This window comes from Elgaria multicarinata, chromosome 2 (genome assembly GCF_023053635.1).
Source record: "Elgaria multicarinata webbii isolate HBS135686 ecotype San Diego chromosome 2, rElgMul1.1.pri, whole genome shotgun sequence".
Lineage (NCBI taxonomy): Eukaryota > Metazoa > Chordata > Lepidosauria > Squamata > Anguidae > Elgaria > Elgaria multicarinata.
In genome coordinates this window covers 174,005,041-174,025,395 of record NC_086172.1, presented here as the reverse complement: position 1 = coordinate 174,025,395, position 20,355 = coordinate 174,005,041, and the positions used below count along the sequence as shown (strand labels likewise).

At 36.6% G+C, this 20,355-nt stretch overlaps 1 protein-coding gene across 1 annotated transcript in view; it reads left to right on the top strand.

Annotated features, from left to right (window-relative positions):
* Nucleotides 1–14,900, top strand: part of PPM1A (protein phosphatase, Mg2+/Mn2+ dependent 1A) — a 41,867-nt gene extending 26,967 nt beyond the window's left edge. The window contains exons 3-6 of the mRNA XM_063118164.1: nucleotides 1,302–1,419; nucleotides 6,801–6,909; nucleotides 9,492–9,549; nucleotides 12,917–14,900. Coding sequence (XP_062974234.1) covers nucleotides 1,302–1,419; nucleotides 6,801–6,909; nucleotides 9,492–9,549; nucleotides 12,917–12,946 — 315 coding nt within the window. The 3' untranslated portion in view covers nucleotides 12,947–14,900. The remainder of the gene's footprint in view (nucleotides 1–1,301; nucleotides 1,420–6,800; nucleotides 6,910–9,491; nucleotides 9,550–12,916) is intronic.
* Nucleotides 14,901–20,355: the final 5,455 nt, after the last annotated feature.

The following is a 20,355-nucleotide window of genomic DNA, read 5'->3' as shown; positions in this document are numbered from 1 at the left end:
GGATGTGGATTGGATTATACAGAACCAAAACTGAACACACCTGTTTTGCTACTATATAGCTGAATTTTCATTATATGAGTTTATATGGAGAAAAATATTTGCATGAGTAAATGATCGCAAACAGCTGGTGCTATCATTTTAGGGCCTGTTTGAATATTACCTTTAATTTTAATTTTTAATTTTAGTATTTCTTTTTTTGTTTTAATTTTTTAAATTTTATTTTATTGATAATCTACATGAAATACAATGAAAATGACCAAGAAAATACACACACAGAGAGAGAGAAAAGAGGGGAAACAAGGGGGGGGGGAAGAAAGGGAAAAAAGGGGGAGAGAAAAAATATTAAAGAAACAATATTCCATAATAATTGAAACGTATAGAGAGTTAGTGCAGAACATGGTCATGAAAAATAAAATAAAAATCTTAGGGGGATATTACACATGCCAGTATAAACATGGATGTTGTATTTAAAGGAACGATTATATCTTAAGTGTCACCGTTTCCTTAAAATTAATAGCATGAGCCTATTCAAAGCCCATTTCAATTTTACATGTTTGACAGCCTTGGGAGGCTGAATAATTCGAGGAGGAATAGTTGTGGGGCAGAGGCTGTTTAATTCTTATGCTCTGGCCACTTTTTGCAATTATTAATAATAGTGATAATCTGCACCCACCCACCCAACTGCTTCACCACCCCTAGGTGAAAAGGTAACCACTACTATACTTCCTCGCCATTAGAGGAAAACAGTGGTTGGGGGTAGTTTGAGTGGAAAACTGGCCAGAGGGGAAAGGATTTGAGTCTAAGCCAGACTCTTCACCATTATTCCTCTGCTATAACTTTAACATAGGGTAGCTTTCAATTTTTTTAAAAAAAGGTCAGGTGGGTTTAGGCATAAATGAGCCTGTTGATGATCAAACAGAACAACTGCCTCTGTTTCACCGCTTAACTAAACCATCCATTTGTTCTTCATTTCATTAAGTTTCACTTTCATTAAAAATATACAAGAAGGTTGGGGCTGGGGGTTTAATCCCCGAGGCAGTGTATGTTTTGTTTCACTAGTGCTGCAGTTGTAATCCGTTGAAATTGAAACAAAGAAGTGATTGTGTTGAATCAGGACTCTAGAAGTGTGATATAAGCAAATGGATTTCTATTCCCACATATAGAAGTAGTGAGAAAACACTGTGGATTTGTGATTAGTAGCACTTTTTGTATGGATATGAAGAGAAAGTTTATCAGACTTGTGAATAATATGCTGGAAAATAGAACTTCATCTGAACTCTCTTTTCCCCCCTCCTTTCCAGGGAAGCCGAGACAACATGAGTGTGATACTGATCTGTTTTCCAAATGCACCAAAGGTATTACCAGAGGCAGTGAAGAAAGAGGCAGAACTGGACAAGTTCCTGGAAAGCAGAGTAGAAGGTGGCTCTTTTAAAAAAAAATAAGTAACTTCATTTCTAAACAAAAGCCCAACAGCCAAGTACTAAATGTCTATATGCTTTTTTTAAATCAAATCCTTAAGTGCCATAGGATGTTTAGCTTCCACCTCACTTTTAAAGGTACTTTTGTTGCCTTTTTGGATATGTGTGTGTAGTATGTCCTATCAAAATAGGTTTCGTTGACAAATCTGCTTACAATAGGTAAAGGTTTGAGTATAACATTTATGACAGGACTGTTACCAGCAATTAATTTAGGCTGTAAATGGTTTCAGATCTAGGTTACTCAGAAGACAGGTAGCCATCATAGCACAATTATATTTAAGGGAATAGTTGATCAACATCTGTTACAGCTGTGTAAGAGTAATTTTGAAGTCAGTATAGCCGTATACAGTTTTAATCTGGTAATTTTGTACCATATGGTTCAAAACTGATTCTGGTTGAAACATGGATTAAAGAGGTATGTCACAATCTGTATATTATAGTGCCTTTGAACATGTGCAGTGCAATCCTGTGCATGTTTACACAGAAGTAAGCCCCAGTATGTTCTGCAGGGCTAACTTACTAGTAAGTACGGATTTGAATTGCAACTTGTAAAGTAACACTACTATGAATACATATCTATGTCCTGAATATAGAAATCCCTTACTTTGAACATTAGATTTAATACAAATTCACTAGACTTCTAAAATAGATGTACTAATAAAATTGTGTTATGGATCTAAGCTTAAGGTGATTACATCTTAAGTTCCTGGAAACATCAATATCATGCACTTGTATGAGATATTTTGGGTCTGCTGTATCTCATGCACTTTATTGTTTTGTTTTGTTTTATAAAAGCTAGCAAACTGCATCAAATATAGCAGGTGCCTGACTGTTAATGGTTTGTTGTCTTAACCTTAAACTGACTCATTAGTCTGTTCATTGAGTGCTGCTGTAGTATATGCTAGGAGACTAGGGCCTTAGCTAGACCTAAGGATTATCCCAGGCAAATGGAGGGGTCGTCCCTGCCTGCTCCCGGGATTCCCTGTGGTATAGCTATGGCCTATGAATCAATCAGTCTTTGGTTCAAATCTCATTTTTCCTATGAACTCCCTGGGTGACCTTATGCAAGCCACTTTTTCTTGATCTTCTCCTTACACCCCCACCTTCAAAAGGGGGACTATAAAACTGATCTACCTTACTGGGTGGTTGTAAAAATTTCAACAAGATAATGCATAAGATTATTATTATTATTATTATTATTATTATTATTATTATTATTATTAAATTCAGTACTTATCGCTTATGCTCTTTACGCTGGGGGAAATGCAAATAGTGGCTGCTTATATTTCATGTTTAAGAGTTGCATTCCGTGGATGCAAAAATGTGAGATACATAGAAGGTTGGATATAATACAACCTGCTACCTGTTTCCTTAACTCTGGTTAAGGGTTGCCTGCAATGAACCAGTGACAGATTTATCCAAATTTAATGGATAAAATATGGACAGGCATTAGAAAATAATGTTTTTATTTTTGTGTTTGTCCACATGTGACAGTTTTTCCTTGTCTTTAAACTTTAAAATTGCATTTAGTGTCTGGGATTCAAAGGGCTATTGGTAGTGTAACGAAAGTGCACCAGGGCTTTTCCCCCTCTTACAGTTCCGTACACTTCCTGAAAAGTTGCTTCTGAAGAACAGTGTCCTCCAGAGCAGTGTTTGTTAAAGTATGAGGAGCTACAGCCAGAAAGGAAAGTCATCTAATCTCCTCTGGATATGTGTGGAAGCACTTTGCATGCACAAGCTTTTTTGGATATCAGCCAATATGATTGAAACCATATAAATGCTATGTGTAACAAATCCATATTTATACATGCGACTTGTTCTTACTTTAAGTAAGTGGAACTGGTTATGCAATATATGAATAAATTCTGTGATCCAAAGGGCAGTGTGAGCGTACTTCAATGTTTTGAAATGTTTCCTATTGAATCCCCCACAGAATTAATTACTCTTTAAAATTCCCTACTTTTTAAATCTGGGAGGTGCTGAAGAGCCATTTAGGCATTTGGGGAACAACTTCTGAACTGGAAATTCTGTCAAGAATGCACTGAAACCTGCGTATCTGCCCCATGTTGTCTGAGGAAGGCTATATTCTGGTTAATACCTGTTCTTGTTTCATAGGAAAATATACATGATCATGTAATTGAATCATTCAGAAATGCCATTAATAATGTACTTGTGGTATCTGCCTAAAATACCAGAAGTAGTATTTTTAAAGCTTGAATTTTAATTTTAAAATGTGCATGTTTTTTAAAAAACTGGTAAGAAATTTTATATGGCATTGCTCACATTGAAATAAAAAGAAACTTTAAAACTGTTTCAAAATAGGCTACTTACTGAGAATTAGTAAAGCAAGTAGTAAGATTATAAATACAGTATATTTCTCGGATTTCTCAGATTTGGGATTCATACTTTTGGCCCAGTGTTCCGGAAAAAAATCAAGTTTATTCATTGCTATGCTGGGTTGATTAAGTTAGAAGAAGATATAGCAAAACCAAAGTCTTTATCCTCTGTTCTAATATATTTTATACCCATGTTGATCAATTTCAGTGGGAATTGTATGGTAAATGATATTTATGCCACCTACACCTTCCAGTGCAAACTGCAGATGTTGCTTTATTCCAGCATGTTCTTTTAGCATTACAGATAATGGGATTGGTCCAATTCTAATTTACAACAAGCCCCTTTAAACGTGTGTTACTAAGATTACAATCTTAAACTGCTCCATTGATTTTAGTTGGGACACAGGTGCAGCACTTTAAGGATTAGGGAGGAAAACCATGTTTTGGAATACATTTTGTAATGCATATATGTTGAATAAATATATCGATTTAAGTGTCTGTGTTTCGAGGAATTCATTGAGTTTGAACAACCTAAGTGTGGTATAGACTACGTATCTTCAGTAAAACACCAATGTCTAGATGTTTTCTCTCACTTAGAAAAGGGGATAAGCTGATCTTTGGCTGCAATAACATTCTCCCCAAACTATAAAATATAGAATGTTTCTCAGACTTTTAAAACCACATCCACCTTTTAGTTAAGAGCAGTTGTTTTAAAGTGGCTACATTTTAAAACTTTTCATCTGTCTTTCATTAATCTTCTTGTGCCACAGTTTGAGATGTTTAAGTTAATGAGAAGAAGCTGCAATATGCATTGATACAAGATATTACAACATAAAGACCAGTAGCGTGGTTCTATTTGTTCCATAAATTATTTGTGGATTGTACAAACCTCTCTATTGAGTATAAATGTATTTTAGTGGAGAATGTATTTCAAATGTACTGCAGCTGTAGGTCATGGAACTGTGTAGTTCAGGTAAATTTAAATCCCTTTTATTTTTGTACAAAAATAACATAGCATTAGAATGATGTAGAATATACTAGTTGTTCACAATTCACAATAAAAGAACTTGACAAAACAAATCTGAGATCTTTGCTCTTTATTCAGTTTTCAGTATTAGTAGTCTTTGTCCTAAATAATAGATGATGAAATACAAATTCTGGCCCTAGTACTTCATATTTAAAAGATTATCAGTCTCAGTCAAGTATTTGCTTCAAACTACTGTCCAGGATCCGAAAAACTGTGTAACTAGTGCTATGATCCCAAGGGGATTCTTCCCGCGCTCCCAGCAGCAGCTCTCCATGCCACACAGCAAAGTGCTTTTGAACCTGAGATAGGGACAGCTGTTTAAAAGAGGAGGGGAGGCAATGATTTCACTGGGCTAGCACAAGCCCCTTTTGTATGCCTAAGCAGCTCTTTAGGTCCCGGTCACTATTAATGATTCCTTCTTTTTAGCCGGAAGTGGGGACCAGTTCGAGGGTTAAATTTAATGTCCTGCCAATTTGATACCAAGCTACTTAAACTTTTTCTAGTGTGCTTCCTATCAGCTGCTATACAGTAGTCTACAAATTGGCTGCAACTTGCTGCAACTAAAAAGTTACTGAAACTCTGTTCTCATACTTCCCAAAATTATTTTGCCAGCTGTGTTTTTGTTTCAAGTGGTTTTCATGTAGCCCACTGGTGCAGGTTACAAAAGTTTTATTTGGTAATACTCATTTCATTTGGGGTGGAGCACTGACATTAATATTTACTTTGGGAAAACAGCACTTCTCATCACAGTCTTTTTTTCAGGATTTTCCCCCCGAAATCTTACTCCAATGTGCTAGCCCACAGTCCAAAATATTATCTTGATTTAAAGTGTGCTTTATTAATGGCTCCTATTAACATCCCTTGTAATATTCTGAGGTGTCTAACACATTGCAAGAAAAAAAATCTGTGCAAGGAAAAGATTTGATCCCTTTAATAGCTTCAGTTAAAGAATCTCAGTAGAAAGGCACAGAGCTGCCTCAGCCTGAGACCTTGGGCAGCCACTGCCCGTCAGTGGACACAGTGCTGGGCTGGGCTAAGCAGATCACTGGCCTCACTTGTGAGGCAAATTCTTAATATCCAAGTATTGTCAGTTCTTATAGTTACTATTGTGAAATCTTTTTTAAAATGGCTATTTTAAGCGTACAAGCAGTTGAGTTGGGAACGTAAAACATTTTTGAAAATCAGCTGTAAGATTGCTTAGGTTAAATTACTGAGAATTTAAAATCTTCGTACCTGATGTACTATGAATAATGTAGATTCTCTGCTATGGACTTCAAACTGGATTGAGAATTTTTTAGTTAATGCATTCAGTTTTGAAGTATTACTTAAAATACAACAACAGGGTTGTAGCTAAAATCAGATCCTTGGCTGTTCTAACGATACAATAGGGCTTAAGTATTTGTGTGAATATGCTTGAGCCTTATCGCCACATAACTTTATGATGGGATGCAAATGTTGACATTTCGCAACACTATTTTTGTTTAAAGCCTCTGCTTGGTACCATGTCAGTCATATTTTAATACTTCAATTTATAAAAGGGACTTAAAGTGCTCTTTTGTAATTTTCATTGGCTAAAAATGATAGTTATGTTTATCTCTGAAGTCTATTTATAACTAATTTGTTTTCCTCCCAAGCAATTTAAGCAGCCAAGATCTCAGTGCTCTTGTAGCACAAGCTCCTTTGGAATACCGTAAGAGCATCAAAACTCTGAATATTTTTTGGACAATGACTTAATCAAATTAATATGTTGTATGTTTCTGAAATTTTACTCATAGGAAAAATCTTGGAAGAACTAATGTAACACAAGGATGTTTCATAGAGTTTTCTTCTCCTTCCCCACTATTTTGTTAGGTTACTGAAGTCATTGAAACCTTAGTCTGTCTGTGATAAAACTGAATGTTACAATTTTTTCAATTGCTTTTCGACTGAATTTACAAAGAAAGTACTTCTGATTCCCAGAGATCATAAAGAAGCAGGGTGAAGGAGTGCCAGACTTAGTCCACGTCATGCGTACATTACAAACGGAGAGCATCCCAAACCTTCCACCAGGGGGTGAATTGGCAAGCAAGTGAGTTTACACCAGTGTAAATCTGCTTTTGATTTTAAATTAACACATACTTTTTCATAAGGCCATTCTTAAAAGGCAACGGAAACCCATTTTCGAAGGGGCTTACCAGTATTCACCCTAACCATCTCTTTCAAATTTGGGATTATGTTAAATAAGGAAATGATGGCATGTGTAATACTCTGTGACAGACTGGGAGGTGGATGCTAAAATTAAAAGTAAACCTGTGTCATATCACAGCTGAAGAAAGGTCACGCTATTTTTAAGGGTGGCCTCATCCTTTAACAGAAGTTCTTAAATATTAATTGCTTTTATATCTTGAATTATAAGATTGTGAGAGTTTTGATATTTGGATTAATATGCTTTTAAGTTAACAAAACAGTTTTATATTTGGTACATTTAATACCGGTTTTGTTTCTTTGCAGTTTCACCAAATTCATACTTGCCTTTCTTGATTTATAAATCATCTCATTGAGCATGAAACCTTAGAGATGGATTATCTTTGATAATTTCGACAATGGAACATATATATAAAAAATAAATATAAGATAAAATATTTTCTACCTTTTATGGTATTTAGGTCAAATATGAGATCAAAATGTTCTCTGTAAAGCAATTAGCAGAACCTCTGATACTATATCATCAGGACCTCAGACAACACAACAACCCATGGATCAACAGCAACCCACTCTCAACTATAGTCAGCCTTGTGTATGGGGTTATCGTGTTGTGTGAACTCAGTCAGTGGAATGCTCTGCCTAACAAAGTTGCTTGGTCCCATCAGCACTCACCTTTTAGGCACTGCTTTTTGAACTGTATTTTTAATGCTTCTGCTTTTTTAATCTGTTTTAAACTGTGCTATAATTTTAGCTTAATTGCAATTTGATAAACTTTGATTTTGATGCTTTTAAACTTTTGAATAAACTCAGGGAAGCTATAAATGTTATAAATTGAATTATAAGTGAATATAAATTGAATTTATTTTTACATAGAAAACAGGGTTAAAATGAAAATAATAAAATGATTTACGGGGATATATGCTGAGTGTGAGTTGCTTCTGGTTTCTATAAACAGCATTTGAGGGCCCATGTGAACCTGGACCGATGAGTTGTTTAGGGGATTAAACCATGGTTTGTTGTTGGGTTAATTGTACAGTTGTTTATCCCCTAAACCAGTGGTTCCCAATTAGCTAAGTACTGCGGACCCCTTGTTTTTCAAATGCCAAACCATGGACCCCTTACTTTCAAAAATTTTGTTATCTGTATGGTAGTTACCTGTGCGAAGCAATTTTTTGGAGAAAATAAGGGATAGCCCCTAATCAAAGGATTTTAGGTATACTAAAAACAGACCATAAAATTTGTGATATTACCACGTAAAAATGACAATGATTTAGTTAGGAATATAAAGATGAATTTAATTTTACTAAGGTCTAGTTTACAATTGAACAAATTATGACATGTCTAGCAGCTAGCTACTAAACCTAAATGTGATGGGAGAAATCATGCCTCTTTTTGTCCTGAACAATCCCTTCCACATCCAGTTCAGTATTTCCTACTTTTAATCTCAAATCTGGATCAACATCGAGCTGATGTCTGTGCTTGTTCTTAATATAACAAAATGTCGAAAATGTTTGTTAACAAAGATATATGGAACAAAAGGGAACTAGATGTTTCAAAGCTTTTTCACCTAACTTCTTATAATCAGGAAAAACCTTCACCCAGAATTGGTCCAGTCTATATTCTTTGAAAAATGATTTCAATGAACCATCACAAGTCACGTCAGCAAGTGCATCTTGCTCTTCCGCAGACAGAGTTGTTAGTTGCATATCACCACGTTCAAAAGGATTCCTTCTCCATGAGTTTTCAGGATTAGGTGCAGGGAAGGAATCTCTGAAGCTAGTAGCTAAATCACACAGGTGCTTTCGCACATGATGTCACCGCTGAAGCAAACAGAGCGTGGGAGAAGCCGTATTTTCTTTTATTAAAGTGCGGACCTTGCAGAGCTAATATGTGAATGATGCCACAGACCCCCTGAGTGGGTTATGTGGAACCCCTGGGGTCCATGGACCACCAAATGGGAACCACTGCTTTAAATTATATCTAGCCACTGGCCTATTTCCATAAGGATTGTCATTTGTCAATACAGGGACCCAAGGCTTCTGGCTTTTCACAACTGTAGTAATTTAAAATAAAAAATAAAAATACAGTAAAAAAAATACCACAAAGTAAGAATTTCATAGGCAGAAATGTAATGGCACGTGGGAAATCCCTCCCTCCTGATGTCTTCATTGCTGCTGAATTTGTTAATTGTACCTTTGATCTATTTTTGGATAATGGTATGGTTTTATTCTGTCTACTCTTTTCTTTTACTATGATTTTATAACATTTTGGTAAGCTGGCTTGAATGCCATTTGGCAGAAAAGTGGCATGCAATTTTCATAAATAGATAGGCATGTTACTAACAATAAATAATACTGCATGATAAGATGCTCTTTTCAAAGTATATCCATTTTAAGCAACTGTTTTCAAATTATACTTAGTTTTTGGGAAATGCTAACCTTTAACCCCCCTTTTTCTTTGCTTTAGGCGGAGTGTGATTGAAGCAGTTTATAACAGACTGAATCCTTATAGAAATGATGATGCTGTGAGTATTGGTGCTATCCAGCCAGCCTGTCCTTACTACCCATTTAAATAACCCTGATTGATTGAAAGGTTATTCGTCATTTCTTAAAATATATTATGTTCATATAACAAAACCAACATTTAGATTTGAGAGATCTCTGTTCATCGTTGGTGCTGAGAGAATTCACACAGACAATGAGAAAATTAGCTGTCTTTAATTTGAAATCAGAGCTGTGAAAATGCTTGAAGTAAGAAACATTTTGTTCCTTGTGAGCAGCAATGGTTGTTGAATGTGGAATTGGGGTCTGCTTTGCCATGCCACAGTGCAGCTCAGAATAAACTCAGGTCAGTAAGACCTTGTTGCTGTGTGGCTTTAGCACTTAGTGGACATGAGATTAGCTCCCCCCACATCTCATCACATCAGAAATTGAAGCTCACTGCACAAAATTTTCTGATTTCCCTAACTGCATTATCAATTACTAGAATGTAAGCCATGTTGCAGTGCTGTCTGACTAATACTGTTTTTTTCTTGTTTCGTTGTTTATTTCCTTTTCACATTCTCCCTGTTCCCTTTCATACTTTTTTCCCTCACTCTTCCCTTCTTTCCTCTCTCTCAAACATGGGCATGCACTTTATTCCTATGTGCTTGAGGCTCATTACACATAATACATGCACATTGCCCTTTTCCCTTCCGTTCTTTGAGAGGCAGTGGAAGCATTCTTAGCTCTGTTTTCATCATGTATACAATTTATGGCAACTGAAAAGAACCTAGTTGTCAGGTTAGGGTTTATTCGGGGTGGTAGAAGGGACTGGTTGAAAAGTCTACAATTACTCAAAACTAGATTCTTTTCGATTTGTGGCACATACACCTGGCAATGCATATTTCCAGCAAGGCCTCCCGAATTTTGCTTCAAGGTGGCATACTTCTAGTGCAGTGCAAACATATGTTCTGGTGTTATTTGTTCGTTGAATTTTGAACACTTTACTTAGACTATAAAGAGTATGAAAGAGAGAAGAATTGGTGGAGCAAAAGGAACAAGCTAATAGTGGGGCTGGCAGCTGTGAGGAGATAAAGGCTATGCAGGATAGATTTGTGTACCAGAATTCATCCTACATGGGTGAGTGCACCCCCACAAGTTGAGGAAGGCTGGTTCAGACAATACAAGCCATGGTTAATAAAGCAGAAGCTTTGTATCTAAGGACATAAGAATAGCCATGCTGGATCAGACCAAGGGTCCATCTAGTCCAGCACTCTGTTCACACAGTGGCCAACCAGCTATCGACCAGGGACCTACAAGTAGGAGATGGTGCAACAGCAAGTTCCCACCCATGTTCCCCAGCAACTAGTATACATAGGCTTGCTGGCTCTGATACTAGAGTTTGCACTTAGCCGTTAGGACTAGTAGCCATCGATAGCCTTATACTCCATGAATTTGTGTTATCCAATTTTAAAGACATCCAAGTTGGTCGCCATCACTACATCTTGTGGTAGTGAATTCCATAGTTTATGCACTGTGTGAAGAAGGACTTCCTTTTATCTGCCCTGAATCTCCCACGAATCAGCTTCATGGGATGACCTGGGTTCTAGTATTATGAAGAGGGAGAAAAATGTCTCTATCCACATTCTTCACACCATGCATAATTTTGTGTACTTCTATCATGTCTCTCCTTACTTAGCCTCCTTTTTTCTAATCTAAACAATCCTATCTGTTGTAACCATCCCGCAAATCAGCTGAGGTGGTAGCTGTTCGAAAGTGGAATCATTGCTTGTACAGTCATCTAAGGCTACTATCCTATCCTATGCATGACTAGACAGAAATAAGTCCTATACTTCTCAGATTTATTTATTTTTATTTATTTATTTATTACATTTATATACCGCCCCACAGCCGAAGCTGTCTGGGCGGTTCACAAAAGTTAAAACAGTAAACATTAAAAAGCATACAAGATTTAAAACCATCGGAAACAAAAACAACAGTATAAAAACGAGTTTCCATTTAAAAAAACAACAGTTCTCGGGTCCATTAAAAAACAAACTTAGCGTTGTTAAATGCTGTTAAATGCCTGGGAGAAGAGAAAAGTCTTGACCTGGTGCCTGAAAGATAACAATGTTGGCGCCAGGCAAGCATGCTCTAGCCAGCATGCTGTTTGGGGATGCTGGGAGTTGTAGGACTTCCTTCTGTATAAACATGCCTAAGATAGCACCTTTATTATCCTTAGGATGCTTCGGCTATTTATTGTGGTATAGAAATGCAATAAAATAGTTAATTTTTTGTATGGTTTCTTCTATTATGGGTAATACTAACTGCAAGAAAACACCATTTTAACTGTAGACAATAAAAATATATTATTTCTTAGATTGGTGATGATTTTTTAAAATTATTTTCCTATTTTATCAACTGGCAAAAACTAAGATACTTGGGTACTTTTGGGTCAAGTTATTCAAATGCCATAAATATATCAATCTGTGCAATTTCATGTTCCAAGGTGTGTGTGTGTATGTGTATATAATTTTACGATCACAGAATGTATTGAAATGAATATGCAGCTCATTAGAAAACAGGAATTGCTTATATTACATTTTTCCAAAACATGATTTTTTCTAGGTACACCCTTCTTCAATGTTTCCTCCACATGGCTTCAAAATTTCTGGATATCTCATGTCTCTGGTCTTTCCTCAGGAGTGTTCTTGCTTTGAAATGCCAGAAGAGTGGGGAAATCCATTATCTTTTCAAAAGTCTGAAAAAGGGTGCAGTAATACTACATACCAGCACTGTGGCTATGAAGTCATAAGTTAACATCAGATGGTGGACATCTAATGCTGTTGCTTCTTTTGTAGTAATCAGTTGATGTTTGCATCTGGTGATTCAAGCCAGTCTTCACCTTCACAGAACTGGTATGTGGTCCAGCAGTGTCTTTGAATACGACTAAGAGAAAGAGGCAATTGGAGAAAAAAATATTTTATTTAAATACTATTTAATATAGTACCTGGATCCTAAATTTGAAAACTCGCTCCATTGATTTCACTGAAAATTACTTTCCGCCGTGATCAAGCTTTGTGCAGCAGGAAAGCTGAAAAAGCTAGAAGACCAGACATATGAATAACTTTGAGGTTAAATCATTAGCCACAGTTAAATCTGACATCTGAAAATAGCCTGCTTAGAAGTTAATCATTTAAAGGTGAGGTCTGACCTCAGTAGGTTTGTGTATCCGGTCTCTTGTTAAATGCTCATAAATTGTTGTTCCCAGAGTAAAGTTCTTCACAAAAGAAAAGAAAACCGGAATGCTAAAATTATCGACATATCTACCCTTTTCAGTCTGGATTATCCAGAAATTGCTGTAATTTTGGGCGCTCCAGACTTTAAAGGGTTCCTTCTCTTTTCTTTAAGGACTCTGCATCAACCGATGATATGTGGTAAATGCCATCTAAGCTGTGGAGTTTACATCCATCCTCCTTATGGAAAATACACCCATGCCACAGTGACCCTTCGTAACATCCATCTTGAACCTTACTTGAAGGGAAAAGATGAGTTGGCGAAAGTGACTACACCAGAAAACAGCAATCCCAACACCTAGCCCAGGAACTGATCTTTTTTTCCCTTTTCTTTTCTTTTCTTTTCTTTTTGTAAAACAGACTTCTGTAAAAGTGATATTGAAACCATAATGTTGTAAATTGGACTCTAAGCAATTTTATGTTGTATGATTTTGTTTTGTAAAGTGCAATTGTGGTTGTACAAAATGCTTATTTAATAATGAACTGCTTTACATCACATTAGGCTAAATGAAAGGCTAGGTTTGTTGTTCAAGGCAACCATCACCTAGCCCCTTCTACTCATTTTTGTGCTTCTGGATTGCTGGGAGCAGCAACTTAGCCAGCTAAATGCTCAGGAGGTGCATAGAAATTCTTTAAAGGGTATTTTATATAAAGGTAGATCATTGCAACTCTGGTATGGAAAATAACTGAAATACAGTTTATTCTCCATCAAACTTTTAATTGTTCCTTGTTTTCGAATTCCTGTGGGGCCTAAAAAAACCCCATTGAAATATGTGAGACGTTCAGCGAAAGAAGGGGACAGCTTCGCCAACTGTGCAAGATGACCATAAATATAGATCATGGGGGTTAAAATGCTTTGATTATTAGCACCTTTTTAAGAGCAAATCTTTGCCTTCAATTAATTATCAGTTATGTAAGAGGCCATATCTTTCTATATTTAGTAGGAGCCTGCACCATTTTTTATTATCCTGATAGGCTGGGTTGGCTGCTGTTCCGAGTAAAATACTTTGAATTCCATTTATCAATAAAGCTTGATTTAACAAATAAGAAATCTAACAATATTATGTGTACTTCCTTCCCCCCTCTCCATATTCTGAAATGCTTGTAAATGAGATGTCATGTGGATAAATATTTTTTATTAACTAGTTGCCCATTTATAAAATGGGAAGAACCCTTGCCTGTTGCCCAAGGCACGGGTGTACTTTTTCTCCCCCAGTTAGTGAGTGTAATATGCTTTGAGAAATGAAATAATCTTTTTACATGGGTTTCTTTCAAGAATTTTTGCTTTGAGGGAAATCGCATAAGCTTATACTTGCCACTTAACTCATTTGTCAGAGCCTGACAATCTTACCTTTTATGGTATGTTTTTTATGACCCCGTTGACTTAGAACAAAAAAAACCTAGTGATTTAACAGTATGTGTGATTTGAAATACAGCATGTTCAGAATATTTAATTGTTGAGATTAAATTCTAATTTTTTTAAAAAAATTATAAAAGTAATACAACTAATTTGACTTGACTTTTCTCCTACTGAACATACAAAAATAACTTTTCAGATCACTTATGTATTTGCAGAACTACTGTTTTGTGCACCTTGTATTTTGTCTTTTTTTAGTTGAGGATATTGTATGATCAATATGTACCTTTCTTTAATCTTTCAGTCAGCAGATGCCCCTCCAAAGGAAAATCAACAAATATATAAATAGGTTGTAGCAATGTAGCTAGAAGTTTTTTTAAAAAGGTGTAAAATATACCTTTTTATAGGAAGCGTTTTTTCTATATCTGTCTTTTCCCCTAACTTTGAAATATACATTTGTGTGTATATATAGCCTTAAAACTATTGAAGAGTTAGGGAGTGTTGAACAGTGAAAGTAACTTAATAATAATGTCTCAATTGAGTATAGCATTATACCAGCAAACAGTTTATTTTCTTCCTCTTGTTTATGTCAGGTGCTTAACCTTAACATCATTGTATTCAGTTTGTACCCTGTTGAAGCATGAATGAAAAAGCACTATTTGTATTTATAAATTTATAGCAACTTCTGCTTTAAAGAACCAATCCCTCACCCTACCTACAAATAAATGCTTAAAATGTACAATTTCATTGAGTTCAAACTATAAAGATATCAAATGTTTAGCTTCATAACCACCTAATTAAGAGATATGCATTTAAAATACTAAATAGTCAGTTAAGAAGGTTAAAGTGTTTTAGGATGGGAAATAGTTCTGCTCCTTTTTCCTTTATTAACTGAAGTGTAATTCTAAAAATTGTAAATCCTCAGACTGGGCTATGGAAACTGTTTTAAAATGTTTTAAAAATCACAAGAGGAAAGCCATATGATAAAATATTAATGAAAACAATAATATTAATAATAAATGTCATAATGACATAGCACATTTTAAAAACTTACTACAGGTGCACCGTTTAAAAAACAACCACACACCACCAATTCTTCTGTTGCTACTAGTGCTATGAACGGGGTTGAAGCAGGGGTGAAAGACACACAGCAGTTGTACATTCCCCTCCCTTATGTCTGGCACTTTAAAATGGTCAAAGCACTGTGTCAATTATGTCTGCTTAATACATTGCTATTTGATGTATATCAAAATGAGATTAAATTCATATAATCAGTGCATCGCATGTTCCAGCAAGGGCGCTCATTCTTGTCCGTTAGTCTGCAGAAGAAAGCACTTTTCATTTTTGCAACTTTTTTTAAATGCTAAAAATGTTGGAACACCTCAGGGGCATTGCAGCAAAGTTTTGAAGAATTGTGTGCTATTTATTTCCCTAAATTTAGGGGGAGGAGTGGATGCCTGTGTGCTGACGAAATAAAGTAATATGGTCCCAAATTTACCTGTAAGATGTTAATATTTTATACCTTTGCTTTTTTCTTTATATGCATGCTGCTCTGTATATTTTTCTTATTTTTTGATGGCATTAAATTTCTGATCATTATAGCTTACATTTATTAGTGAGTTCTGAGAATAGTTAGCCTTTAACTTTGTACTTAAGTAGTCCTAAATATTGATAATTTATTGCTCCTTTTACAATAGTCAACATTGTTGAATTCAGTATAATGTGTATGAGTTGGTTTCACATTTTATAGTTTACAAAACATTAACCTATATCAAGCTCCTGTAATATCGCCAATTTTTGAAAAATAGATTTCCACCTGTACATTGAACATAATAAGCCTGGAAGCACAAGTATGTGTTGATTTCTACAACTAAATCATAAAGTTAGAAATCACACATTAATGTTTATATAAATGTTGCTCCTATGCAGCATAAAATGAGTATGATGTATGACAGCTACTGAACTATTTCAGTGCCAAAAATTCATGGTTTTACCATTTAAAAGCCATGCACCCACCAATTCAGAAGTATTAGAAATTTCTAACTTCGTGGGTTAGAAACCTCTGTTAAAGAACAATATATAACTTCTATTCTAGTATCAACTTAATACAGCAGTTCATCTAATTCAGAGCAATAGGCTGGATTTCTTTTTGTTACTGTTTCATTTCAGTCTGGAACAGCTGAAGTTCAAACTTGAGAAAAGAATCTCATTTTTGTGTCATAATGTGTGATTGAGGTGTTCATTGTTGCCGTCATAGAATGCAAAACACAGTGTAACACAAAATAGTATTGATGGTATTATGCAAAACTGCACTAATTAGAATTGGTAAGAACTTACCTAGTGAGAGAAGTTACCACAATAGGCCACTGGTGAAATTTAATTCACTTTTAGCTATGGGCTATATTCATAAGCTAAGTGAAGTTCAGTGATGGAGATTCCCTTCCTTTTCATGACCGCAAGAAAGCAAGAAACCTTCATTCTTAATGCTGTAGTTAGTACAATACACCCTTGGGTCTAGTCAAGAACATATAGGATCTTCAAAAGAGTACATTTGGAGACCTAACTTCCCCTTCAGAGATATTGAAAACACTGTTATGTGCTGTGCATCCTTGGATTTTTCACTTTGAATTGGAAGACACTGGGCTTTTCTCTAAAGAGAACTGCAGAGTTAGAACATAAGAGCCATGCTTGGTCAGACCAAGGGTCCATCTAGTCCATTCTGTTCACACAATGGCCAACCAGCTGTTGATCAGGGACCTACAAGCAGGACTTGGTACAACAGCACCCTCCCACCCATATTCCCCAGCAACTTGTGTACCTAGGCTTACTGCCTCTGATGCTGGACGCAGCAGATAGCTGTCAGTACTAGTAGCCATTGATAGCCTTCTCCAGGAATTTGTCTAATCCCCTTTTAAAGCCATCCAAATTGGTGGACATCTCTACATCTTGTGGTAGTGAATTCTATAGTTTCCCTATGTGCTGTTACTGTGGTAGATGGACTAGGCCAATGAAGCTGACAGTTTATGTACTATGGCCATTCTACAAAGCCCTGCTTGATTGCAGAAGAAAGATCCTGTATCACAGGGTCACCTACTATATAAGAACATCATAAAAGTTACGTTGAATCAGGTGAAAAGCCTATCTAGTCAAGCATTCATTTCCCATGATGGCCAACCTTGATGCCTTTGGGAAGCCCACAGGCAGGACAAGAGTGTGATATTGCCTGCCTGCTCTTGTTTGCCAACAACTGGTTTTCATAGGCGATATTTAGTATTGTGACTAGCAGCCATTCATAGCCTTATCCTCAATTTTTTTCAATACCCTTTTAAAGCCATCCTAATTGGTGAACACCACTACATTTTGTAGCAAATTCCATAATTGTATACAGTGTGAAGTTCTTTTTAACTGTCCTGAATCTCCCGCTATTCAGCTCCATTGGATGAGCCCAGGTTCTAGTATTTTGAGAGAGAAAATCCCTATCCACTTTTCCCATACCATTCTCAAATTTTATACACTTCTGTAATGTTGTCCCTGCTTACCTTTACTCTAAGCTAAAAAGGCCCAAATGTTGCAACCATTCCTCATAAGGGAGTTTTCCCAGCCCTTTGATAATGTGGTTGTCCTTTCCTGCACCTTTTCCTGCTCTGCAATATCCCTTTTACTGTGCAGTGGCTAGAATTACATACACTAGTCCATGGTTGCCCCATAAGTTTTTATAATAGTACTATGACATTGGCAGATTTATTTTTGATCCCTGATGATCCCCATCATAGAATTCACCTTTTCCCATAACAGCTGCAAGTTCGTTTGCCATTTTCATCAAGCTATCCACTCCAATCCCAAATTCCCTTTCTTCAGCTGGTAGTGCCAGATCAGACCCCACTAGCATATGTATGAAGTTACGGGGGGAGAATCGTCCCGATGTACATCTCCTTACAATTGTTTAACATTAAAATGCATTTGTCATGTTGGAGTTCTTCCTGTCCATTTTTGTTTTAACCACCCTAAACAATTTGGTGTCATCTGCAAATGTGGCCACCACACTGCTCACTTCTAAGTCCAGATAATTTATAAGCAAGTTAAAGAGCCCTGGTCCCACTACAAGTTCTTGGGGAATCCCACTGTTTATATCCATCCATTGCAAGAACTGGTCATCTGTTCCTACTCTGCTTTTTCTTCAAGTAGTTACTGATCCATAAGATGACCTCTACTCCATTACTTAACTGCTAAGTTTACTCAGGGGTCTTTGGTGAAGGACTTTATTTGAAAACCTTTTGAAAGTCCCAAGTGCATGATGTCTACTGGATCACCCCTATCCACATGCCAGTTGACACTGTCAAAGAACTCTAAAAGGTTAGTGAGTCAGGATGTACCTTTGCAGAATCCATGCTGATTCTTCTTTACCAAGACATGTTCTTTTATTACCTTTAATAATGCTGTCCAACAATTTACCTGGAACAGGTATTACCCAGCCTGTAATTTCCCTGATCCCTTTTAACTACATTGGCTACTTTCCAGCCCTACAGTACAGAAGCAGATGTTAGGAACGTGTTACATATTTTTATTAGAAGATCGGCAATTTCGCATGGCACTTAAGAAATCTTCGATGGCTACTTTCTGGAGCAGATGATATGGCCAAATGGAGATGGAGTACCTCTGTAATCGGCTTTTCAGTCTGTGACAACTTGAGTTCTATCTCCTGAGGCATCCTAAGGATCTATATATTGTGAGCTCTGACCTATTTTATTCTCTTGTTCTTGTCTTTTTGTGCATATTTTGCATTGGTGGGCTTGAATATGGGTTCACAGTGGCTTGGCTTCAATTTAAAAGGTGATTAAGTAGACATTTGCCTCATACTCAGAAAAAAATCTTCGGAGTTGGGACGTACTGATCCTGTAAAAACAACAACAAAAAAGTTTCCATAATAGGTCATGGATGAATCTTTGGAAGCTATTTTATATCTCAGTGCAGAATTATTTTTCTATATTCATGCATTGCATCCTGCCTTGGAAAAAGCAGGTGTGGGTATAAGCCAGCCAAGATATTGGCTTGCAGAGTGCCCTAGGCAGGGAGATACTTTCAAAGAAACATCTGGTGGCTTAAGATCAAATATCGCCATAATTTCTCCACTAGGGCAGGTTCCCACAGTAATGGCATGAGATGGTACACTGGAGGAAATCTGACTTTAAAATGATGTGAAATGGTTAACATTACGAAGGGGAGTGGGTGGGAGGAGAGCAAATTTGTCCCTGCAAGATACTGTCTGAAGAAGCTGTCAAGTAATGTTGCTGAGATTGCTGTTTAAAATGCCCTAGCAGAACACATTCTGTTCCTTGCCTCTGCCAAACCAGGGAGTCATTTCCCAAAAGCATTTAAATAGTGACAGCAAAGCAGCAAATGTCAGCATTTTTTTTACAAAATTGGTCATGAACAGCAGTTTTTATAACTTCTGGGAGCATTGGTGCAAATGGCTCTAGCTGCTTCTAGGTGTGTCCTAAGGGAACTATAGAGCCAGCTGTAGTACTGCTTTCTGGTGGACAAGGCTTCATCCCACCTGAGGGATATTATAAACCACTTCCCTGAATGTTCAGCCTTTATTGAAAAAAATCATCTCAAAAGGTTACTCAGAAAAACACACATGCAGGCACTATTCTATTCAGTTGGTCAGCAAGCAGTCACCAGCTTCTGCTTTCCAGTGTGACCAATAAAACACTAGGACGACTAAGAAGCAAAACTCCCCAAAGATGGCCTACTTCATTTCCATTCATTTCATGCACTGACCTCTGAAAGAGAATTAAAAGTATAAAATGGAACTGATGTAAAAACAGAACCCAGTGAAATTGCTGCCAGATTTGTTTTCCAGTGGAAATTATCTGCTCAAACTGGAAAATGAGATTGAAAATGGAATTCCTGCCTACCTACCGTATTAGTTCGTATTTAACTGTTTAGTGAGAGTTTAAAGTGGATACTAATTTTTAAAAAGTAACAATTGCACCCAGCTAGCTGGGGGAAAGGTAATAACGGCTGGGGAAGGCAATGGCAAACCACCCCGCTATAAAGCCTGCCAAGAAAACGTCAGCGAAAGCTGGTGTCCCTCCAAGAGTCAGAAATGACTCAGTGCTTGCACGAGAGGTTCCTTTCCTTTCCTTGCTTGCTGTACCTTTCCCTATAGGTTATTGTGGATGGATTCACATAAG